The 26,107-nt window shown below is 33.2% G+C and overlaps 2 protein-coding genes and 1 pseudogene across 3 annotated transcripts; 2 read left to right on the forward strand and 1 right to left on the reverse strand.

Annotated features, from left to right (window-relative positions):
- Positions 1–364: 364 nt before the first annotated feature.
- Positions 365–5,072, forward strand: LOC133288905 (uncharacterized). The gene is made up of 5 exons (XM_061486740.1): positions 365–713; positions 1,078–2,004; positions 2,682–2,882; positions 3,649–3,844; positions 4,718–5,072. The coding sequence occupies exons 1-5, from the start codon at positions 600–602 to the stop codon at positions 4,900–4,902; spliced, it is 1,623 nt and encodes a 540-aa protein (XP_061342724.1). The 5' UTR covers positions 365–599; the 3' UTR covers positions 4,903–5,072.
- A 1,208-nt stretch (positions 5,073–6,280) lies between these two features.
- Positions 6,281–14,040, reverse strand: LOC133288875 (uncharacterized; annotated as a pseudogene).
- A 3,603-nt stretch (positions 14,041–17,643) lies between these two features.
- LOC133288921 (uncharacterized) lies at positions 17,644–22,614 on the forward strand. Of its 2 annotated transcripts, none has more exons than XM_061486761.1 (4): positions 17,644–17,769; positions 19,373–19,420; positions 19,539–19,843; positions 22,286–22,614. In XM_061486761.1, the coding sequence occupies exons 3-4, from the start codon at positions 19,573–19,575 to the stop codon at positions 22,363–22,365; spliced, it is 351 nt and encodes a 116-aa protein (XP_061342745.1). In that variant the 5' UTR covers positions 17,644–17,769; positions 19,373–19,420; positions 19,539–19,572; the 3' UTR covers positions 22,366–22,614. The 2 variants fall into 2 exon arrangements, with proteins under 2 accessions (XP_061342745.1, XP_061342746.1); XM_061486762.1 differs by having other exon boundaries at positions 19,376–19,420.
- The last annotated feature ends 3,493 nt before the right edge of the window (positions 22,615–26,107 follow it).

The following is a 26,107-nucleotide window of genomic DNA, read 5'->3' on the forward strand; positions in this document are numbered from 1 at the left end:
AATGGTTAATTTGAATTTTATCTAACTATGGATGATAGACGTAATAAGAGTATGAAGATTGAAGTGTATGCAATATAACCAACCTAACTAAAACAATTTTTTTTAATTTATATTTGTATTTAATTTTTATTCATCACTGTAGTCTCCATAACAGGTTTACGACAATAATCCTAAAAATAAATTTTAAAATAATTTCTCATATGTGGATTAAATTGTATTATTTTAAATATTTAATATTAATTATTATTTAAAAATTGTCTAAAAATAAAATTATTATTTTTCCGTAAGAATTTGATAAGCAAATAAAATCATATATATACCAAATTAAAACTACAGCGAAGAGACGAGAGGAAAGTTGAATATTCAGGTTCTGCACGCAAGGGAGACGTAAACCTTGGGGAAATCATCAATGATGAGACGCAATTGAAGCTCTAATTCTAATTCTATCTCAGACCTTTTTCGTCTACGTTCTCAAAGTTTCGTTCTTTTGGCCCGAAATTGAAATTTTCAGTGCAAAATTTTCTTTTTGACTGATAATATATGTAGATACTGCATATACATATATATGCCCTATTTTGGTGTTTGTTTTAGGTGTACCAATGGAGGACAGAAATTTGGATTCTAATAATCAGGTGCATGTTGTAGAAAATTTATCTACAAGGGTTTCTAGTTTCTCCCTTAAGGACCAGATATCCAATTCCGGTTCTCTTCAGGTAAATTTTCTCCTCTTTCCCTCAATAGATATGCGTGTGTTATGTTTGATGAATTTGGAAATTTCTTCACTTTTTGGATTTTGTGTTGTTTGTGGAATTTGACTTTGAATATCTTTCTTTTCCTTTCCTCCCCCCCCCCCCCCCCCCCCGGTGATTTGGTGTGCTGTTGCATTTAAATATGAAACTGAAAGAGAAAGTGGATTAAGGAAACTATTTCATGGATTATTTGCAGACATCTGATTATATTATATTACTTTAAATAATATTAATTTATGGATTTTGCCTTTTTAAGACTGGGTGTTTGTAGGTGCTCTATGGTTTATGTGGTTGATTTATTGTGCTTTGCCTTTGATATCATTGACAGGATGATGAGGTGGATGATAATAGGAGGAATCATGTTACTAAAGAGTATTCTGATTCTTTTTCCACTGCTGGCAATAAAGGGCTTAGTATGAATTCATCCAGATTATATCCTGAATTACCTGAAGAACCATTGGAAAATAATAAAGAGAACATGGAGTCTTCAGGTAATTGTCAGAAGCAGGGAAAGTACTTCTATTATGATACTCCACTGTTTGAAGATACTGGAGTTTGGATACCAGTTTCAGTTCCACCTATGTTGGAAGATGATCACAAAGAGTGGGCCAAAGGTTTTCATTCAAATGGTGGCTATTTCCCTGATGATGACATGGGATGGAATCAGTACGTTGGAGAAGAAAGGGAATTGACTATGTGGGATGTGCTAGCAGAAATGTTACTTGTAGCTAGAGGGAAAATGACTTCTTTGGCATCAGGAGATATTCATACGTGTAGCTTTTCATGGATATCCAGCCATGTACTTGAACAAGCTTGGAGAGAGATGGCACAGACTCTTACAGAGGCCAACTTTGGGAATGTGAAGGAACTACTAGAAGCAGAACCTCCAAAATGGTTGGCAGATAGTGCTGCTTCTTCTTGTATGCTTTGTGGTGTGAGGTTTCATCCTATCATGTGCTCCCGACATCACTGCCGGTTTTGTGGAGGAATTTTTTGTGGTGAATGCTCCAAAGGAAGGAGCTTGTTGCCATCAAAGTTCCGAGTTTCTGATCCCCAAAGAGTCTGCGATGTATGCTGTGTCCGACTTGAGTCTGTACAGCCTCATTTGATGGATCATGTAAGTAATGCTGCTCAGTTGCCAACCCGCGACCTGACCGACCTAAGCACTCTGAGATCGTGGGTTAATTTTCCTTGGGGGCAGTCCATGGAATATGAAATTTACAAGGCAACTAACACTATCAAAGCTTATAATCGGGTATTGGTTCATATTTTTTTTATTTAGTTATTTATTTTCCCTAATTTTCCTGCTGGAGCTGAAGCCATTCATGATTCATGCTATAATTATTATGGGGTTTATATCTATAAAGAACCTTCTCCAATGATTATCTGACCTAGAAAAGCAATGAAAAATAATCCTGTTATTTTGTTGAGGATTCTTAGTTTTTTTTTTTTTGGAAAGTGTGTTGTTCTAAAAAATACACAGTACCAGTGGCTCTTTTATTATAGAACTGGTGTGGTGACATAGCTTAAAGGTTAATCTAGTACAATGCTGGCCAGAGATGCTATGTAATTACTTGGTGACAATAAAAAATTCAGCAGCTATGCTGATTGCCTGTCTCCCTCACTATTCAACTGCATGTGATAACACTCTCTCTTTCTCTCTCTCTCTCCCCCCTCCCCCCAAAAAGTAAATCTCATTGTGTGTCACGGCATGATATCATATTTACACAGATGTTAGTCTAGGTAACTCTGTATATTGCTTGATGTTGACACTTTGACATATTTCGTAATTTTCAAGATTAAAAGTTTAAGTTCTTAGTGGTATTACTTATGTAAAAATGGCATGGTTGTGGAATTCTACCCGTTGCAGTCTGCAAATGTATTTTATGTGCCAAAATGAGTTTTACTTCATGAAGAATTTCGCTGTTGCAGATAGGTTTATTGAAGCCTGAGAAGTCAATTCCAGATTTCATTCTAAGGCAAGCAAAAGGCCTTGCAATTATCACTGTGGTCAAAGTAGGAGTGGTGGTTACTTATAATATTGGAACAGGACTTGTGGTTGCACGTAGGGAAGATGGTTCATGGTCTCCACCATCTGCCGTCTCCACATTTGGTGCAGGGTGGGGGGCTCAGGTGAAGCAACTATTCTGTTACAATATTGATCAAACAGTCTAGTTAATAATGACTTTGCTTATGAATATGGATTGAAAGCCAAGAATCTATCACCATGCGCTGTACATACCGTTTCCAGTCAACTCTAATGCTAGAATATTTCATTTTGTTGGTGATGTAGGGCAATCCAAGAGTTGTCCTCTTGATAGAATATACTCCCCTGATAAACCTAGAGTGCTCCTTCAACTCAAGTTTCATATACTCTCTGAAATAACGAAATATCAGTTATCAGTTATGCAAAAGTCCGAAATGCATATGGTACCTAAAGGTTATTTATAACCCAAAAATATAAAGATCCTGGATAAATCCTTATTAAACATGAAAGTCTTAGATAAATCCCAATAAATTCCTAATCAAACAATAAATCTTAACATGATATTATTTTCCTAAGAACATAGTCTGTTAAAATTTCTAAGAATAGCATAATAATTCCTAAATAACACAATAATCCATAAATTTGCTTCTCCATAATGCATTAGTAGGACTTTAGCAAAATATATTTCATAGTAACTTTTAATGAAACTTACAGAAATATTTATGACATATTACACAATAGCCAAGTTTCTATACGGTTCTTCATTTTATTATTATTCTGGTTACTCCTCAACTATACAAAGCACTGGTTCCAGCTTTATACTCCACATATATGCAGCCTGTCTCAAGGTTTTATTGATACCCATTTATTTTCATATCTTCTGAAGTGTTGCTTATTTTTTTCACCACATAGGCTGGAGGAGAGTTAACAGACTTCCTTATTGTTCTGAGAACAAATGAGGCTGTCAATACATTTAGTGGTAATGTGCATCTTTCACTTGGAGCTGGTTTGAGTGCTGCAGTTGGCATTGTTGGAAGGTCAGTTGAAGCTGATGTTCGAGCTGGTGATGGTGGCTATGCTGCTTGTTATACATACAGCTGCAGTAAAGGTCTGTTTCTTGTTTTTGATCATCTAGTGTACTGAAACTCTCCTTGTTCTTGGTATCAGTATTTTATTTGACCTTTTCTTTGCTAATTCAACATAAATATTTCTTAGTCTGGTAGTGCAATATACTCTCTAGTCTACCTATAGGATCGAATGACTGATTTGTTTTCAATGAACTACCAAGAATACATATTTGAACCGGAGTGGTTGTAAATTATTGCAATACCATTCATGAAAATTTTAGTGATGCAAGATATTATCATCGTCTCTTATATATGTGTGTGGGTGTGTGTGTGTGTGTGTATGTGTGTGTGTTCCCCTCTTAAGTGTGCATAGTTCCGTTGAAGGTTTTCTTGAGGGTGGAAGAGAGGAGAGGAATGCCTAATCTGAGACTTTGACTGCTAAATCCCATCTGCCATTGGTGTAGCTCAACTTCTTAATTATAAATGCTTGTTACAGGAAAATATCAGAGCAAACCAGCAAAGTGTTCTCCCTTCTATTTTTTTAGATATCCTTCCTCTCCATAGAGTCTTCAGGTTTCAGTGTCATGTGATGGTTAAAATCGACTTCAATATGGAACCCATAGAAGGCTGATATGGACTTGACCGATTCTCATTTAGCAAGATACACCGAAAACTGGTAACAGTGAACAAGCCTGCTGCAATTGAAAATTTTAAATGCCAGATCAGCTCATAAACTTCTCAGAGTAATGCTAGAAAGTTAATAATGTAGCACTTAAATTCTGGAATTGAACTTCTTGGTTCTTTCTTCTATTTGAGTTTTTGGCTTAGATGACTTGAGTCTATTTGTGTGTATTTGCTTGGGGAGGTTGCAGTAACTCCTGTAGGATAGTGTTTGACCGCTCGATTACTTGCAGGTGCATTTGTTGGATGTTCACTTGAAAGCAGTATTGTGACCACTCGCACACAAGAAAATTCCCGTTTCTATGGCAGTCAATCTATAACTGCAACAGATATACTTCTTGGCTCGTTGCCTAGGCCACCTGCTGCTGCCATTCTCTACCGTGCTCTTGCAGATTTGTATGCGAAGCTTGACGGTTAATTGAATGGTTCAACATTGTATTTCCTTCCTTTCTCTTTTCGGACATTGGCATTATGGAAAAGAATTATTGCACCTTTCAATAATTTGTACAGCTGAGTTGCACTCATATTGTAAAGGTTCCTCGTGTCATTATTTGTCAATGTAAATATATTGTAAATGGAGGATGATTGGTGACCTGTTTTAAGGTTAATTTAATTTGGCTACACCGTGGACTAGAGTTGTCATATAATTAATTGATGATACAATGAGACTTAAAAAGGTTCCGCAACTATATTAATGGCCATACCAACAAGAATTTATCAACTATATTACTTTTTATTTTTTATTTAAAATTTATATTATGGAAGTTTTTATATTTAATCAAGTTAATGAAATGAAGATAAATAAAATTTTAAAAATTATTTTCAAATTTATTATGCATAGGTAAGTGGATGAAGATGTGTGCCAATTTCCCTGTCTGCTAAACCACACCTGGCACTGTTTCATAACGTGTACGGCACATTTTAACATAACAAAACGCGAGATCAAATCATATGGCATAACGAATATTGTAGCATATTTGTAGCCTGCAAGACCATGTCAGCAAAAATATGCTGCTTGTATAGATATAGGATGACTGGTCCCTTTTTCATAAACTACAAAATGAGTGCATATTTGAATTAGAGTTAGCCTTTCTAATATATATAGTTCATGGAATTTGTACTGGAATAGTGATACTCGAAGCACTCTCGTAAGACTAGAATGAGATATTACTTTATTTTCACCCTTCATACAGTGTTGAGTTTTCAGTCAGTATCACATGGTGCCTAAAATCGGCTTTTTAAACCCCGAGTATTATTTGGACTTCAATCAAGCTGATTTGAACATCATGGATCTTTGTCCCTTTCTGTAATCTTAATGATCCCGATGTCTAGATTTGAGTTGTTGCAATCAAAACACAAACCTTGGGAATCTACGTCAGAGTTTAAACAAACTTGAATAAACCAACTAGTGGATTGAAGTTTGTGAAGAAACAATGAGCATAATTTTTTTACGTTTTAAACATTAGAGATTAGCAGATTTCCAACTGTAGCTGTTGGGGATTTCAAGGAGGAGGGATCGGGGGAGTTTGATAGTCCATTGAATGGTTCAGTTCAACATTGCATCACAACAAAAACGTACCATATAGAGAAAAGGTAAGGTATGCTCTTATTCATCAATGTCCATGTCCAATGGTTATTTTACCACAAATAGCCTATACAATCATCCTGTGTGGACGACCTTGAAAAAAGTAAAATGTTATAGCCAAACACACACGACCAAAAGAAATCATGGTTGAAGAAAAAGTGTCAAAATAAAAATATGGGGGGTGGGGGACTAGACAAAGACAGCTATCAATTCAAAAGTCCCATAATTTCTTTTTCTTACTCCTTTTGACCAGTTTGAGGAAGAAACGAGGAATGATCTTCTTAAGTCCCTTAAGGAGGCCCCGCATACATCCTTTCATGGCAATATATAAAGGGAACTGCATCATTGCAAATACACTGACAGGGAAGAAAGCTGCACTATATGTTAAGGTTGAAGTCCATTTGTTCTTCTCCAACTTGATGTTGATCAAAACTGTTGCACTAAATGCCAGCATGGTGGTGGTCATGGAGAAGAACAGCAAGGCAAATCCTGCCATTAGTTTCCGAGGTAGAGACCTCCGAAAATCCCACAACTCACAGGGTGATGTGAGGATTGAGAGGAACATAACCACCGAAGCCAATGAACTTGCAAGGGACACCACATCCATCACTGTGAACACTAAGAATATAGGATGATGAAGAAATCTAGGGAGGCCATTGTCATCTGTGCCTCCAGGGACAGTGTATGCAGCTGCAAAGACAACAGTGGCAACAAGCACAGCCACTGCAGAACATGATTGAGCAGTCTCTTTTATCCATTCTCGAGCATCCTTGAGCAGTTGTCCATGCTTTTCCACAAAAAGTTGCTCAGCTGTTTGGTTGTTCTTGTTGTAGTGAATGGTGTAATGATAAGGGAGTCTCTTCTCTATGCGCTGTTTATGCATACACAATATGGATACAAAGATAGAGTTGAGAGTTAGATACGTGGTCCTAGGCATCAATTAGAGAAGTATAATATATGTATGTGCCAGCAAGGTCAATCTTGTTTTTCTCTTTCATATCTTTACTTTTGCTATATGCTCAAAATTTTCAATGCATAAATTATTGGATAGCTAATGACATAATCAATGGTTAGAAATTAAAAATTATGGATTTGTCATTAAGGCTAAACAAAATTTATATAGCCTTAATGTGGTACAATGTTGATTTGTCATAAAAAATTCAGGGTTTTTTACCATTTTGTCCCTCATTAATTATTTAATAACCATTTTGCTTCTTATTTAGAACTATCTATCAATCTGTCCCTCTTTAATCGATTAAACCAAAAATTTAATTGATTAAATGGTGAAAATAGGCAAAAATTGTTGACTTGAAGATTTAGTCGATTAAATCTCCCTATTTAATCGATTAAATCTCCCATGCATAAGGTTGTTTTTCTGATAAAGAGGAAGATTTAATCGATTAAGTTGAAGATTTAATCGATTAAATCTTCATTTGACCATTTAATCGATTAAATATTCAATACATTTAATCGATTAAATATTCAATTTAATCGATTAAAGAGGGACATATCAGTCGATAGTTTGCAATAAGGGACAAAATGATTATTAAATAATTAACAAGGTGTAAAAAGATGAAAAAACCTTAAAATTCATGGATAAACGAAATCTTCCCACGTGACTCCATCGTATTAAAATAAGACATGAGATGATAATTCCCATAAATATTATTTCTGATTTTGACATAATAAAAAATTCAAAACCATACTTACGTCGAACCAATGCAACTCCTCTTGCAGTTGCAGAGCATAACCAGGTTGGGATCCACCTTTAAAATCTGCAGTGTAGTGTAGGACAGTGTTACTTTCCTTGTCTATTTTTCCAGCAAGACTTCTAACCATTTTCAATTTCTTTAAGATTCGGAAAATTTCTATCTGGCGGTATTTGACAGCCATATACAGTATGTTCTGCTCGTCTTCACTAACATGCTCAATTGACTGAGGATGCAAATGAATTATTACTTCAACAATCTCTGTAATTCCACTGCAAGCAGCCATAAGCAAGGGGGTATAAATAATAGGTTTGTCAGGAGCTTCTTGTTTCTCTGCTTGTTGCTTTTCTTGGGGTTCATTGGCTGCATGATGTGATCTCCCCATGGAAACTGTTCTATCCCTTGCTATACAACTGTTTTGCCATGAAATATCTTTCTTTGCTAACAAGTAAACAAGTTCCTCTGCTAACTTATGCATTTCCTTTTTCCTCCAAAGTTTTTCAATCCCCTTCCATTCTGAACATGAACAAAACATGCAAAAATAATGTCAAAACAATCTAACCAGAAATATTTTTTGTTTGAAGAAATGTATCATGAAACAATTTATGACAGCTTGCACCTTTCGCTAGAGCCTTCCACATAGTATGCCACATCCATGAAAAAACTGCAATTTCATTTTTTAACATTTTTACATGGTTAGATGTATGAGGACATAATATTACATATAAATTAACACGGCATAAATAATTCTCTTTGAACCATTTGGGGTCTTTAACCCCTTAATATCCCGATTTGGTATTGGGTTGATACATTTTACATTTGAGGAGTTTTTGGTGTCGTGGGAGGCCCGTGAGGTTTGAGATCCGTCCTTTGCGGAACAAGTTTATTTTTTTTTCTTTGAATTTGAAATTCCTTCAAAGGAGTTTCGCCCCCTTTTCTGGGGATTTTTTTTTTTAAAGTAAGTTCGGCCCTACGAGGAACTTGGACAACATACCACATGACACAATCCCAGCTATCAAAGTCCTTTTCTTTACCTTATAAATAACCATCCATTCATAATTCATTCTCTCCTTACTCATTCATTCATAATTCATTCTTCTCTTATTCTCTCACACCAAAATTTCTTCACAAACCAATCTCTATATATTAATTATCATCTGCACATTCCTCAATCCAAATAAAGGTTAGTACCTGGTTATTTTTTTTTCTCTTATTTATTTTTATTTCTTATTTAATTTTTTTTTTAATTTCAATATTATTTATTTATAAATATATATATTTCTTTCAATCTTTTTATAATTTTTATTTGGATTCAAAAATTAATTTTAAAAACTAATTCAGAACCGATTTTGAATTGAACCGAACTGATCATGAACGAGTTCCGCACTGAATTGGACTAAGAAACCAATTCACTTCTAAGAATTGGATTGTTTTTTCCAATTCAGTTCGATTAGGCAAAGAAATTGAACTGAACATGCACACCCCTAATTTCTTAGTGACTTGGATGCATGTAGACAATATAGCTGGGGATCGACGATGTTGGCCTTCTTTTATCGGGAGCTGTGCATTGCCACAACACCTGATCATATTGAAATATCCGATGCAGTGTGGGCTTGGGCTAGGTTTCTGACCATTGCTCCAGAGATTATTCCACATATCCCATAATTCGATAATACCACACTTGTTGGTGTAAGGTATGTTAAAGCAATATGTCATGTTTGATTGTTATATCTATTATGTGATATTTATTGTTTATATGAAATTTTTTGTGGAGGGATCAGACATAAGACAACCTTTAATGATCTACCTTGGTATTAAGAGAGGTTTGACACATTATTCTTCCACAAAAGCAGTATGGTAATTCTTTCACACCCCTTTCATTTCCAACTACCCTTCCACAACCTTTCATATGCAGTTTACTTTTTTGGCTTTCCTTCACAAAAACAGTATGATAATTCTTATACAATAACATTTGATTTCCTTCTGTATCGCTTCCTTGCTCTTAAATTCTTGATTAACATATAATTCATCCCCCAATTGCCAAGAACCATTATTCCCCCCAACAACAATTGGTTCTTGATCTGAGTGTTCCCAATTAATATAAGTATAGTGCGGACTAGTATTCCAGAATGAAGTATTAGATTAACCTATACACACTAACACTCTATCACATTCAACTAACACATGAATACAACATGTAAAATACAAGAATCACAATGTTAAATAACTAATTGGTCGGGACAACATTTTGGACATTATTGACGTCCATGTCAGGATCAGAGTAACTACCCTCAAGAGGAATTTCTTCATATACATCTTCATTTGAGGCACCCAAATCAATATCCACATAAACTGCATCATCTTCATTCTCCACAGATGTATTCTGCCAGCAATGTGATGGAGCATCATAATGTGGCAAATTTAGATCTAATGATTCAACCAGCAATGAAGAACTTCCAGCACAAGCAATGTCAGCATACAACTCAAGCATCGTCATTCTAGATTGTTGTCGAAAAGACTGTTGTTGAAATAGATTGAACATCATATCAACATCATCATCATCAGCAATTTCCAGCACAACAAATTTTTCAATTGTACGATATCGGCCGGTTATTCGAGACACCGATTGATTGGGACCGAGCTTCAATTTCTCTGCAATCTTTGATTTTAAATCTTGTAATCTCACCCCGCGTCGTATTTGTATTCCTTTGGTTTGTCCCTCAAATGTCCATCCAGTAGCACTTTCATATATTCTACCACTGTAATATATGATTGCAAAAACTGACCCCATTTCTAGAATAGAACAACAAAAATATTAGAGAAGAAGAGGTATGGAAAATTTGAAATGAAATAGGAGTGAAAGGGTTGGAGGGGGAGTTCGTGGAGCCATTATAGGTCATTTGAGTTCCAAGGGCGGGGTGTGGGGGCAGAACTTACTTTAAAAAAAAAAAGAGCTCCCCGAGGGAAAGGGGCAAAACTCGTGGAAGAGAATTTCAAATTCAAACAATTATGCTAGGGCGGGGGTTAGCGGACTGTTTCGGAGGAAAAAAAATTGTTCCGTGGAGGGTGGGGCGGGTCTCAAACTCGTTGTGCCCCCACGGAACCCCCGAACGATAAAATATATCAACCAAATACTAAATTCGGATATTAAGGGGTCAAAAGCTCTAAATAGGTCAAAGAGGCTAAAAAAAAGTCACTCTGTATTTTTCAGCATTAGAATTTTCTAGAAGGATCAATTAAATGCTTTTTTTAGTAAAATATATTAGTATGTTAATGTGACCGAAAATACGGAAAAAAAACACATTTATATAAGTGTAATTAAATTGAGGCTTTAATGTTTTTACAGTGAATGTAGATAAGTTATCTACATTCACTCTCAAAACGACGTCATTTTGGGTTGAAAGACTAAAAAGTTATAATAAAAAAGACTATTATAACTCTGGAATAAATTATAATTATAAAAATATTATAATTTCAGCCTCAAAATAACATCGTTTTAAGCTCAATATAAATAACTTATCTATATTGACGACAGAAAATACGAAACATTTAAATTGAAGGTTTATTTTTGTACGTGAAACTTCAATTTAGCTACAAAAAAAAATGTCGTCTGTGGGTGTGTTTTTATTTATAAATTTTACCGATGAAAACATACCTGAGAGATTCCTCTGAGTTTGAAGCGGCTGATTTCTGTCCTTCCGGCTTCCTTCCAAATCTCTTCCTCTTCTAGTGTCATCCTTATTTTGAAGGTAGTATTTATAATCTTGATAATCGGGAAGCACTGTGTCACGATATCACAACTATTAGCTAAAGTTGCTATATAATTAGAAATCGAAGTTTTCAATTACGGCAGCGGTAACATCTCAATTTTTATGGCCTCTGCAATTAGTTGCATCAATCTGTGATTATGGACCTATCAAGATTCCCTTAGCTTAGCCTAATTATGCAAAACCAACATGTTATTAGCAAAGTATAAGGTGTTTTTGTATGTCACTATACAAGCTTAGATTTGATTTGATAGTGTTTCTTTTTTTACCCCCCTAATAAAATCGGTGCGCCTTTCTGAGTATTTGCATGCTTGTTACAAAAGCTAAAATCAGAGATAATAATGTTGGCAGAGATTTACAACTTACAAGGATATATGAATTTTTTGAAGGTTCCCATTTTGGTTTGACTCTTAAATGCGGAGGGCATTTTCGCTAGCAATTGCAGAGTAGTCAGTCCATTGTCTTCCTTTGAATTAGCGAGTTCCCCATACCTTTTCAATATCCATAGAGCTGTGCCTGCGTTGAAAATCATCAGCTAGCCAACTTCATTTTCCTTTCTAAAGAGAACGGAATAAGAAAAAGATAAAGGAAAACTACTATTCATGCAAGATTTTCAAAAAAAAACTTTGCCTCTTCATGAAACTTTTTTGTATACCATCGATTGATACAAATTGTATAGATTCAGCTAATAAGATAGTACCACTTTGTGTAATATAGTGTAGTACTAAGATAATATTTTAAGTTTTAGTCTTAAACTTATTATTAATTTCATTTATATTTAATGGTTCTAAATTAATGTATGACTTATTAAGGTGCGTGTATGTGTGTGAGTATGTATTAAAAATAAAAATACTATTATTAGTACTATATTTTTAAATTTTTTTAATACGGAATTAAAATTATGAAATTAAAAATTAATAATTGTTCATTCCATACATTAATTATTAAATATTTTAATTATTTATTATGTTTCATTATTATTATTATTTTATATTTTATTTATTTATTTTCTAAGAATTGAAGTAATAATTTAATAGATGCTGCAAATACCATACAAACAACTAGTGATGTTAATGGATCGCGCTGGGCTAAGCTTTAGTCTTGAAAAGTTAAATTTACATTTAAATGTATCAAATTGACTTAACTTGTACTTTATTATAAATAATTATTGATCTGTGGCTTGACTTATTTAAAAAAAATAAAAGTTTGGTTTAATCTGTTAAAAAAAAAGACAACAAAAATTTATTCGAATAGAAATACGATCAACAACACTAATAATTTTATAAAGATTCATAAATTTAATGTATATTCAAAATAATATAATATAAAACGAAATCATTCAAAAAATCTATTTAACCAATAAACTAAAGTAGAATGATCATGGACCACGAAGTGAAAATTAGGTTGAGTTTAATGAATAAGTAGTATAAGAAATACAAAATAAAAATAAGAATTACTATATCATGCCAACCTAAATAGCTCTAAGGCTAGATTTTTCAATTATAGTCTAGGATCTTTTTATTAAATGAACGTTTACACACAAATGTGTGTCCAACAATTCAAAAAGTCGCTTCCTCTTTTAACACCCCTACAAACGACAAATAGAGATTGTACCATACCATGTCGTATTCTTTAATAGGTTAACGACAACCAGAGAAAAGGATCCATTGGTAGAACAATTATAATTCAGAGGCAGATTCGAAATCTTTTAAAGTTTATGATGCTAATACGCAGAAAGATAAAAATTCAGTGTAATTATATACATATTTCTCAAAATAGTATAATGAAAATAATATTATTAATCCCAAAAACTTCTTTATGCATTATATAGCCAAGCATGCACAATTGTTGTGACTCCTATTTTCTACTCAAATTGCAACAACATTGAAAGAAAAACAATGATCATATATACTATTCCATGCGAAAGAAGGGTGCAGAGTGCATGCATACGAATTGCAAAAGAGAGTAGAGAGAGAGAGAGATAGAAAGAAACCAAAGAATTGGTCGATGACAGCAGTGTGAAGAATGGACATTTTATCCCCAGTCCGGTGAAAATGGTCACTTAGGTTTATGTCCAAGTCTTCAACGAAGTACTTGAGCAAGTCTGTCTTGCCAAGAGCAGCTGCTCTGTACACTGCGGTTTCTCCAAGTTTGTTTCTCATTTGTAACAATGGCTCATACTGTTGTGACTCTATGTCCATGGATTGGTAAAACAGTATGCTCTCAGTCATTTCCACCTCTCCAGTGAAGGCCACATCGTGAAGTGGTGTGTTCCCCATGTCATCCTGCATCCTCAGCACATGCTGAATGTTTGAGGGATCCACCATTTGAAGCATCTCCTTATACATTATTGGGCTGCCACAATGAGCTGCATAATGAAATGGAGTGCTTTGATGCAAGTCAATATGCTTCTCCAATAGATCTCTGTGTTCACTGAAAAATTCCTTGAAACCTTTCCAATCGTATCTCTTCGCCAATATATAAGGCTTTCTCATTTTTTCAATTGGCCCAATCTGCCTTGTCATCATTGTTTCTTTCTTTCCGTCTTTCTCACTACTAGCTTGCTCAAATTAATTTAACTTACTGATAGCAGTAGCACTAGTGATGGAATTCATGATTGATTACAATGTCTTGTTATATTTTGGAAAGGAATCACGCATATGCTTTGCTTAATTATTTTGAGCATATATATATGCCTTGCTTATTTTACTAATAAAGGGCATAAGCAAGAATAATTAAAGTTAGAGGTTTGCTTTTAATTTGGAACATTTTTTGTTCGTCGTGTTTTGTGGTTGTGCCTATTGGCCTTCTCAATACCCACATCTAGAAGGGTATACCGTATACCTTCTAAAATTTCTATTTGTACCTCATTTTGAGGGTTCTATATTCACATGATCTCTTTTGACCTTCACATCTGTTTGTATTTATAAAGGGAAATAATAATCTCGTGTGTCTCCTTTTCTGCGGGCACTTGGAAAATCATTGTATCAACAATCATTGAGTTCAAATGATAAAAAAAATTGGTACGCTTAATGAGAGATTTCAAAATCGAGTCGTGGAAATAGAAAGAATAATTTTGAAAAAGTCCTACCAATATGAGTCCGACAAATGATTTATGTGAATACATATATAATATTTGAAAGACATGTAAAATTAATTTCATATAAATCTAGTACAATCAAAATTAATTTAAGTCATCAATTTGGATGAATGCAACGTTAAAGACATTATTTATTAACATAAAGTCTTATATTTAATATTATAAAAAATTTAAACTAGAATAGGGTGATAATTTGTGTTATTAGGTCATGTTCGTAAAGGGTCAAGGTCTAACATGAACATTTTTTTTTGGATATTAAATCTAACATGAACATTGATTCACTTAACCTGAACATGACACCATTTTTTTTTCGTGTTAAAATCTTCAATACAAATATGACTCACTTATTTTGGTGATTGATACAACATAATATGAATAACTTGTATACTGAATAGCTCGTGTATTGAATATTGCTTTTAGTAGTTAATAATAATAACAATAGTAAAATAATAATACCACACAATACAACACAACATGAATAGTTCGCTAATCAAAAACATAATTAACACACAACACATTGCAAATTTTTTTCATATAATTTAACTTTTATTAATACAAACAAGACACGAATGTGAATACCAAATAACTCTAACACAAAAATCTTGTGTTGTGTTTGTATCTTATTAGAAGGGCCGCCACCCCTAACAAGTATCAAGAGTATAAGTTTGGCATATTTGGGCTTAATAAACATACATTTCTTTTTCATACTTTTAGATTACGAAACAAAAAAACTTAAGATGTGATTCTGTGGTCACAGAAGCTTTGATACCATATTAAACAATCATCTCACTTAAAAACTTAAGATACGAAGTATCTTAATGATTTTTTATATTATATATCTCTAACATATACTGTTATGCAAGAGACTTTTGGACTTGAAACGAGAATATTGCATATGCCCATTTTGTACTGACTTAATTTCATCAGAAAGTGAAGACGATGAAAATCTAACTCGTGACCTCATGATCACATAAGCTTTAATACTATGTAAAGCAACCATCACACCTAACCGCTCAAGTTTTTATATGGTATCAGATCTGACATGACTAAGTGGTCAGCTGCCCCCGTTGTGTTAATAAAAAATTAAATATTATAAAATTTCTTATCACAGGTAAACTGGGCCTAATGCGTCATCCACCTTTCAACCCCAATAAACTCTCGTATGAGGGGACATATTAGAAAAAAATAAAACCATTAATGTAACATCACCCAATAGTTTAAACTTTTGGATTGAATTGATTTTTACATAGTTGGTGAATACTTCATACGAAAATTACAATAAAATCATAAGAATCCAAATATAATTATAATTTATCCCGTTTACCTTGCATCTATATCAATACTCTTCCCTATCTACAAATGCTCGTGTCTTTTTCTTATGTAAAGCTAGCACTTGGGAATTAGATATAGAACTAACATGAACCGGATCCAGTAAATTCGGGCATTTTCATCATGGGATCGATTGAACATCCTACGCATTCAGCCATGCATATCACGACCTATGACTTGAGAGTGGATAGAATTATCATTCTGTAACATGCCATCCCCATGAACTTGTTGCAAGTTGGACTGTACTAGACTATCGAAACAAGGCCCAATGCCACCTGACATGGGCCTCGGAGCATGATATTGGATCCTCAATCCAAAACCCTTTTAGGTAAAAAGCGTATACTCGGTTAAGGCAATACAACCCAGTTTATGAAACTCATGTTATGTTCTTTTTTAATTTTTAATTTTTTTTTGGCTCCCCGACATTCTTACAAATTTTAATTTTTTGAGGTGATTATGAGATTAATTTAAAGTGTAAGGCAGGTTAGAGATAAAAATATTTAAATACTGTTACGTTCTCTTTATACGTTAAACCTCTGAACTACATTAGATTTTTATTTACGTAGGCGTCAAGGTATCTTTAAAGTACTTTCACTGTTACTACGCCAACAATCTTTGGAGCATTCTAACAAACCAAAAGTATAGAGCAAACTATGCACTGGAGCTGAAACAAAAATACAAGTCTTCTTAATCGAGGCTCGCTAGTTCACACTACAACAAGACAAATGAAGAAAAACAAAATCAATATTGCAACAAAATTCGATAGGTATAATATTTATCACATGATAATTTTTTATGATGTTTGTAAATAATAAAATGATTTGAACTGTTTAGAATTGGTTGCCGAGGAAATATTTGAATAACTTACATGAATTTATATTTTACAAACATAGTATTACTGTTATACTAAAAGATTTCGATTGTGTGTGTATCATAAAATAAAACTATCTCTAAAATTCAAGAATAAATACACCTACACTTTAAAAATAAATTCACTTTAAAGGATACATAACTTTGCTTAGAGCTATGTTTGCATACCAAAAAGAGATGTATTTTAAGTTGAAATTTTGAATAGTCAATGTTAATAATATCTATTACTTAATATTAAAAGCCACATAAAAATGTCATCTAAGAAAAGCCACAAAATGTTTAATATATAATAATTAAACACGTTTCCTTGATCATATAATAGTTATTATGGGTATTTTAGTTTGTATTATTTTTATGGCATAAAGTATTATGCCTATCTTTATTTTAACGGAATAAAAGTAGATAAAATAGATATAAAAAAATATAGACATAATATCTTATTTTTACTTTACAAAACATGTTAAAAAATGGGATAATATATCTATTTTTTTATATCTACTCTATCTATTTTTATCCACATTATTAAATCACAATTTTAACAAACAGTGATGTGAGAGTCTACCTATTTTTATGCATATTATTATATCACAATTTTAACCAACTGGATGAGAGAAAAGATATGAGATCGGTTGAGGTTATGATTTAACAGTATATATAAAATGGATATAAAAAAGACGCTACGTTATCCTATTAAGAAGACATAAGACTGGATGAAAACATTTTTTTAATTTTTTTTAATCTAATCTCATCTTTTACGAATATAAATTTTATAATAAAATGGATAAGCGTTTAATTGTGGAGGCAGTATGCGCATGCAGAAGTTGCGACCGGGTCGGATCCGAAGCAAAGAAGGTCGAAGCTCTTTTGAGTAAGCCTCCAATTCGTTCCTTACTCGAACGCGAACGCGAACAGGCTTTACCTCAAGGTTTCTTCACTTTCACCTTTTCATAATTTCTCTACACATCTTCACCCTAATCAATTTCATGGCATCGCTATATGTGATTGATTTACCTATTTCCCGCTTCCTTTCCATGCATTTCGACACAAGTCATTCTACGATCTACTCTTTCTTTCACAAAAACAACCTATTCTCTATTGCTTCCTCCAAAAAAGAACGATTTATATATCTATAAATTATTTTTTTTTTTCATGTTTTCTCAGAATCTTATGTGATATTTTGGGGATCTTAGACTAGTCCTTGGGATTATTGGAATTGCGTTTGCGTGATAGAGTGAAAAAGCCTTTTCTGGTTTTATGAATGAGAAATTTCGTGAAAAATCTATACAACTTGTGGTTTGGAAATTGCATAAATATGTGGAGGTTGGATATGTTCAAGCCTACTCAATCATTCATGGCAGTTGGGAAAACATCTGGTAGAAATTTGGACGTATTAGAAAGGCTAAGGCACAATTTTTTTTTTGTCTAGGAAGTTTAGTGACTCTAGGAGTTTGAGGTTAGTAAGCTCTTTAGATTAGTCTTTTTTTTTTCTTAAACTACTAGGCCTGTTTACACTAGGATTAAGCTATGCACAAGGATTGCCCTCACCCTGGGAGTATTTTTTTTTTTTCAAAAAATATTTAAGACTTAAGAGAGTTTTTTTACTTAATGATTATAGGTGCTCTTAAAATTAACTCCCAAGATTTTTCAAAGTTGTATGAGAATCTTTGAGTTGATCTTACTGGGAAACAGTTCCCTTGGATATTTTAAAAATGTTTGAGATGATAATGATATCCAACCTATCTGAGTTTTGATTCGAAATTATCTTCAGTTCTGTTTATTCTGCCAAGTAACTTTGAAGGAATTCTAGTGCTGAGAAATTCAAGGAATTTAATTTGAATCAATAGTAGCAAAATAAACGATCAATATTCAGTTTTTAATTTTATTCCCTTGTGTCAGTGAATGATAACCTGTTACAATCTTTAACAGTTACGCCCTAGTACAATTTCAATATGGCGTAGAACCAAAAATGGAATTGAAGACAGAACTATTACGTATCTATATTCTGTAAGCAAGACTATACTTAATATCAGTGGATTTAAAATTGTTCAAACATTGGAATCGGATAGATGATGCATTTATTCATTATACATCTAGTTTTTATATCAAAATGAGTGTCTTTTGCAAAGTCTTTGCAAACTGACTCATAAGCCTCCTATAATCACATAATTGAATTTTGGTTCTAAATTACAGTTTGCATAGAGAACCTTTTGGTCTCAAATGCAATGTTGATTAAATTATTATTTAAATATTGAAATTGGGCATACTATTGTATCTCCTTTGTTTATAACTTTGTTAGAATGAGGGTTGGCACACCTGGTTGAACCTTCCACCCACGTTAGCTGTGGCTTGGGTTCAATTCTCAGGTTTTCCTCTTTGGTAAGCAATATGTAATCCCACCGTAAGCCCTCATTAAGGTTGGTGATCTTCCTTGATCATGCAATGGGTCATATCTTCCTCTAATCTAAACTTTTATGTGTTAAAAATATATATTTGTTAGAATGAAGTGAGAGATTTGTTTTCATATGCAGCAGAACTTGTCTGGATAGCCTCAATCTTCAACAACCTGCCAATTAAGTGTAAGTCTTTTCCTACCCTTCTACTTTGTTCTGTTCAAGTTTCTGGTTCAGTTCTTTCGCAGCACCCGTCAGATCTAAATCTAAAATAGCACTTTTTTGTTTGGGTTGAGGGTCTCAGTTTTGGGTTAAAGAAAGAACTCGGGAAATTTGATATGGCAACTAAACGCGTTCGCTACACCCCTCTTGCCACGGATGAGGATGACTATGTTGGTGATAGGAATAGACCATTTGATGCTCGATTTGATTATATGCCGAAATCTTTGGATAAAGTTCCCTGGAAATCCATTGTTCTTGCACTTTTCCTGTTATTCCTTGGTACAGGACTTCTGTTTCTTTCATACTTTATCTTCACTGGTCATATGGGTGGAGAACGGTCTCAAGCTTATGGCCTTTTAGCCCTTGGGTTTCTTAGCTTTCTCCCAGGTATGTTTGATTCCCAGAATGTCATATGCATTGTTTATTTACGCTAAGAATTCTAGTTTAATTAATATAAAGAACAAGGAAATTGATTATTTTTTCAGCTCCTGTGAGACGTAAATATGCCTTTGGACGAATTTGTTGATACATATGCTTTAAGAGCCACAAAGATATTTTTGCTGCAAATGCTTTTAGCTTTACAATCAGAAGCACAAACAAGCATACATCTCTAAATTTTGTCAGTATTCAAATGAATTTGGTCAAATTGGGGATAGTGGATACACTTCATGATTAGCAGAGAATTCATAAATCATAAACTACGCAACCATCTTGTATTTAGCAACACCTTTACAATGAATCATAAAAAAATGTTCCAAAGAAATGGGACATACCAACACTCATTGAGAACTGTAAATTGATTGTCCCATAGAAAAGCTGCTGCTTTACAATGAAAAGGTAACATACTGTTTCTGAACTAGAATTGCACATAATGAGAGGCTTACAATTATGTATCCAGATCGCCTGTTCTCACCACTTAAAATATGCCACCTAGACATAAAGTGTCATTAATAGTAACACAATTTAGTTAACTAACTCTAATGTTTAGGTATCATAGTTTCTAATTGGAGGGAGTTGGAGAGGAAATGGGCATGGAATGGGGACAGGCGATCTCCTTCTCTATGATTATGGCTACTGTTGCTACTCACGGCAAGTGCACCGATCGTACAAGTAATATACTGATTAAGTAAGAGATCGTTCCCACGAGGATTACGGTTCAAACACTAATTCACTATCGCAAACTTAGTTGGACAATCGAAGTTGTATTCGGAAACAGGATTTGAATTGCAAAATTAAAATATTAAATATTAAAGCTAATTACTCGCAGAATTAAAGACGTGAAATTAAAGATGTGATTTAAGAATGTAAAAGAACGTAGCTAGGGGTTCGATTTCCTTTAATCTCCTTATTATGATTCGAAGTCCTTCTTTACGTTAACCGTCCTTAATATCAATCTAACCAATTCTTTCGCGTGTTATTAGAGCTCAATCCCTTGTTACCCTAAAACCTTTACAAACTTGAAAGAACCCTAGTTCCCCGGTTATTCCCCAAGAATGCAAGCATTAAGTTCAAGAATCTTAAGGTTACGCAAATTCTATGTCTATCCCTAGAATCATAGCGTTTACGATGAAGTTATCAGATATGGATCACACACCAACATTCCTATTGTCATGCATTTACCGATGATCATTATATAAGATTCAAGCCTATATAAAGCATTAAAAACAGATAACTTCATTCATAATAAAAAGGAAAATTAACGTACGAATTGTTCAAAGCATAATAAATCGACTAAAATCCATCTAACCCTAACTACTTAAAGAACTAGCCGGACATGGCAAAATCAAGAACAAAAGAAAATAGAAAAGCTCCCCCAAACTCCATAAGTGATTGGTGGATCTTCAATATCTCCAGTGAACATTTGACGTTGATCCGTCTCCGCCGCTCACGAACATGAATCTGATGTTTCTTTGCGTTCCTTCAGCCTCCGAGCACCCAAGAGTTGTTTAGCAATGTAAAAGTTATGTATTCCTGGTCCCCAATGGCCCTTTTATTGGCCAAGAGTTCGTATCCTAGTAGAAAACTCGAATGGGCCTAAGTTGGGTCTGTCTGGGCGCTTAAGCCTGTTGTAGCGCGCTTAAGCGCCCTAGGACAGTGAATTCTGACTCGCGTTGCGTGCTGAAGCGCTCTGGAGGGAGCTTAAGCGCTCCCCTCGCGACAACATTTTCTTCTTGTGGCGCGCTTAAGCCCTGAGTTGGGGGCTTAAGCGCCCAGAGGCAGTAGCTATTTGCGTTTTTAGGGAGCTTAAGCTTCAGAATGGGGGCTTAAGCTCCCTCTTCTAACAACTTGGGAATCTTGATAAGATCTTCAGATATTTTTGTTTTGCTTTCCATCTATCCATATCTTATCTGATTTGATCTCCCTTTATCCAAATCTTCATATTTGAATCATTTGTTATCAATCCCTTTAAAAATAACAAATATATTAATTAGTTCCAACAAACAGATAATGTTCATGATTATTAAATTAAACCCTAGTTTTTGACTTATTTAACTTGATATTTTATATTAATTTAGTCTATAAAATAAGATAAACTAAAGGTTTATCAGCTATCATTACGAATTAATGATTTCCTTAAATCATATTAATATGTGGAATGATGTTGCTTGACATGATTTTTTACCTATTTGGTTTGTTCTAGGGCTTTGAATGTCTAACTACTTTTTGTTTATAGATGCACCTGGAATCCGAGAGAAAATTTTAGTTTGTATTTACCATGCCGCCTTTTTTTGTTTAACACCATTTAACTCCGTAGAGATTAACTTTTCTGTCATGATGATCTTTTGTTTGCTAAACCTGCACCAAACTTTTATTGATTTCTGGATACAGGCTTTTATGAGACTCGACTTGCGTATTATGCATGGCGGGGTGCCAAAGGATACCGCTTTTCTGCCATTCCTGATTATTAGAGCATTAGAGCTGTTCCTTGAAAACTCGATCAAATTTGGTTGGTACTTATATGCTTCAATGGCATAGATTGAATAAATTATAGAAAAGTGTAATCATATTTGTTATATATGTAGTTAATGCAGTGACAAAATTTGGAAAATTTATGCTTTAAAGTTTTGTGAGATTAGAAAATTACCTTAAAAGTATAGCATGAAATTCTTCCATTAGGCAATATTGCCTTTGTGCCTCTCTTGTCCCCTTAAACTGACCCATATTAATGAGGTGAGATCAACTCTTGACAAATGTTTGCCTCTGACTAGGTTTACGATAGGGTAAATTTGGGGCTGACTCCCTTGTTACAGTTTCCGTGCTGTTAAGTGAGAGATGTTCTCAGATTCGATCATTTCTTTTCTTCTGTTATAGTTGAATTCTTTTGCTAGTAAATGTGAAGGTAGCCTTGCGGAATAAGTTGCGAATTCTGCACCCGGCTTTTGCTTTAAAATAAAAGGGTCATATTTGTTTTGGCAGAAAAAATAATCTGAAATAGTTTCAAAAATGTAATTTGTTTTAGGGGAAAATGTTTCTTCTTTTAAAGGATGGGTATTTTAATTAAAATTAGTGTTTTTTTATTTAAAATGTAAATTAAAAGAATTATTTACTTTCTCCTATCATGATTTTTATTGTGTATGTTTCTCTCACTTAAAATGACATAATTTATGTTCTTTAAAAAGATAAATACTAAACCCTTTGTTTTAATACATGAAGAGATTACAGAACTACAAATGTTGCACTTCGGGTCATTTCGAGGCAAGTAGAATATTTATGATGATGAGGATGAGTTTTCATTTGGTAACTTGCGGATTCATTCTTTTTCCTATTCAAATATCAACATTTTGTCAGTGTTTTCACATCGAAAATCCTTTACATATGAAGAGATACCAAGGAATTTCTGATTTGCCAAACAGAGCATTTTACATTTATATATAAATGCCGGCTTGAAAAAAAAAAAACAATTTAAATTGTTGATTCATGCCGAAGATGATTTAGAACCAATATTCCATTATTGGATTTTTTTTTTTTTTTTTGTTCTAATACTCACGGTAATCCGTCTCCTCGTGCGCAACTGAATTATAATTAGAGTAAACACCATTTTTGGTCCTTGACAATATCTATGAAATCTTTTTTAGTCCCTGGCAATAAAAAAGGATCAAATTGGTCCTTAACAGTATGAAAAAAGGGTCACGTTAGTGACGGAGGAGTTGACATAAGGACTAATGTGGCCCTTTTTTCATAATTTTAGGGACCAATTTGGTCCTTTTTTATTGCTAGGGATTAAAAAAAATTTCGTAGATATTGCCAGGGACCAAAAAAGGTATTTACTCTTGTAATTACTTGGAATAAAATTTAAGGGTACACAGAACTGTTCAAGAAATAACTAATTTTCATTATTGAGGCTGAAGTTTTTAAACCTAAGCTTCCAATAACCTATTACAACAATTACTTTCAATCGTGCATTTTTTATTTCAAAATTATCGAGGGCTTAAGATAATAGTTTTTTGCGATCATTTAAATTTATGGTGGCCCTACACAGTACACAGTGATGTTTTTATTTAATAGGTTTATGTGAGATCAAGAGAGAGAAATCGAAGCAATAGTAGAGGAAGAAATAAAAAAGATAAGGCCTGCATTTTGGAAGAGCAGTAGGATTAACACACGAAAAAGTCAAACGGTTGCCTTTTAACTTTTAAGACTGTACAATATTATTGTTAAACACATAAAATATTCAAAATGACTCTAAACTTGTCTTAAAATATAATGATAACGTTTATTTTACATGTTTGTCCTTAGCTAAGTCATGATAACATGACCTTGTTATATAATTGGCAAGATTAGGAGCTTATTGGCCTAATAGGAAATAATTTGGATTTATCCTCTGCGGGTGGACGTAGATATATGAGTTTAAGAGGTGAGTCTCATGATTTTCGAATTTATAGTTGAGTCTACTTCTCTCTAACTACAGGATTCAGATATGAACAATTTGCAATCATCAACTACGAATGAGAATTTCAACAATCTTTTTTTTTTTTTTTTTTTTTTTTATCAAAACCGGTTCAGTAATATGAGACGATATTTAAATAATAAAACATTCATCCTTTGACTTCCTAAGTTTTTTTAATAAATCAGAGTAAAAACAGAAGAAAAAAAAATAGAAAGAGATGTAAAACCCATTGTCCTTGAAATTTTATTTTTTTTGATAAATAATTTTATTTTTTTTGTACATTAATAGAACTTTAGGAACTCTTGCGAAGATTTTTTTTTTAATTAAAGGTGTTCTAATTAAAGTTAAATAATGGGAAAATATATATACAAACATACTTCGACAATTTTTACTCATTATTCTACCATTTTATTTTACAATTATATTAAGCATATGACTTGAGTTATAAAAATGAGTAATATTAATTTTCAAGATTTTAAACATGAAAAAATTGCCGTCTATTGTTCCACTAATATGGAGATAACTTGCAAAAAAAGTTGTGTTTCTTTCATCATCGCAGATATGACATCGACTTTTTTTTCATTAGTAAAGAAAATCAATGACGCATACCAAAAAAAAAAAAAAAAAATCAATGACATTCAAAAAGCATCAGAAAGGAATGCATGATAACTATTTTAAAATGAAAGTGAAATTGGGATTTATTCTTGCAAAATTTTGTAGATTAAATTATATACACATAATTTGATTTAGAGTCTGCTTTGGCACCCTTTTATTTTTAGCAAAAAATTACTTTTAAGCTAAAATTAGAAAAAATAAAGTTAAAAATTATTCGATGATTATATAAAATTTTTAGCTTAAAAGTTACTTAAAAACTATTCATTTAAGAAAAAAACTAATACAACTTAACAAAATATTCTCCTATAAATTTTTGTTTTTTGATTTTTTTTTCTTCATTATAAAAAAGCTCTTTTTATTATAAGATCTTTTGTAAAATTGTGTTTGACCTAACTTCTGTTTATAAGAAAAAAAGAAACTAAAAGAAAACTCTCAAACACACTTAATTAAAAATTGGCATTTACGACCAATAAAACAATGAGAATGATCCGTTTACAAAATTTTTTTACAAATTTTGACAAATTATATTATGTAATCCCGAAAGTACATAGTGTAACCTAGTGTACTTACGGGAATACATAGTGTAAGAACCCGCACCGTTAATTAAGGAATTTAATTAATAAATTATGAGAAAATAGGAAATGATTCCATAATTGACCCTAATAATTATTATGAGGCTTTAATAATTATAGTAAGTGATTAAGAACACTGAAAGTCGCTTTTCGGAAGAAAAGTGCAAATGTCGGTTCTGCTAGTCAGTATAAATGTGTATCGAAAAGTACTCCGGAAAATTATAATAAGTGCATGATAATTACTTGATTAATATATAGGAATGGTAAAACGAGTTTCAAGTCCAAATAATGAGAACTGGTGCTAGAAATCGGTACTGGCTTTGAAAAGCGCGTACCGGAAAGGTGCTCCGAAAATTATAAGAAAAATACGATAATTCTTGTAAAATTGAGTAGGTTAAGAATCCAGAGTTTGAGATTAAAATGATAAGCATAGCAATTAAAGTTAATACTGTGTGTTTAAATGTTAAATCACTATAAATAGGCACACTTGGGCACAAAACCCTAAATAACTTATGCATGTACAAGGCTTGGGAGAGGGTGACTGACCAGAATAGTGTCCAAAGGCCTTCTTCTCCA

This window comes from Gastrolobium bilobum, unplaced genomic scaffold (assembly GCF_033153095.1).
Source record: "Gastrolobium bilobum isolate Gb01-03AN ecotype WA unplaced genomic scaffold, APGP_CSIRO_Gbil_v1 utg714, whole genome shotgun sequence".
Taxonomy (NCBI): Eukaryota; Viridiplantae; Streptophyta; class Magnoliopsida; order Fabales; family Fabaceae; genus Gastrolobium; species Gastrolobium bilobum.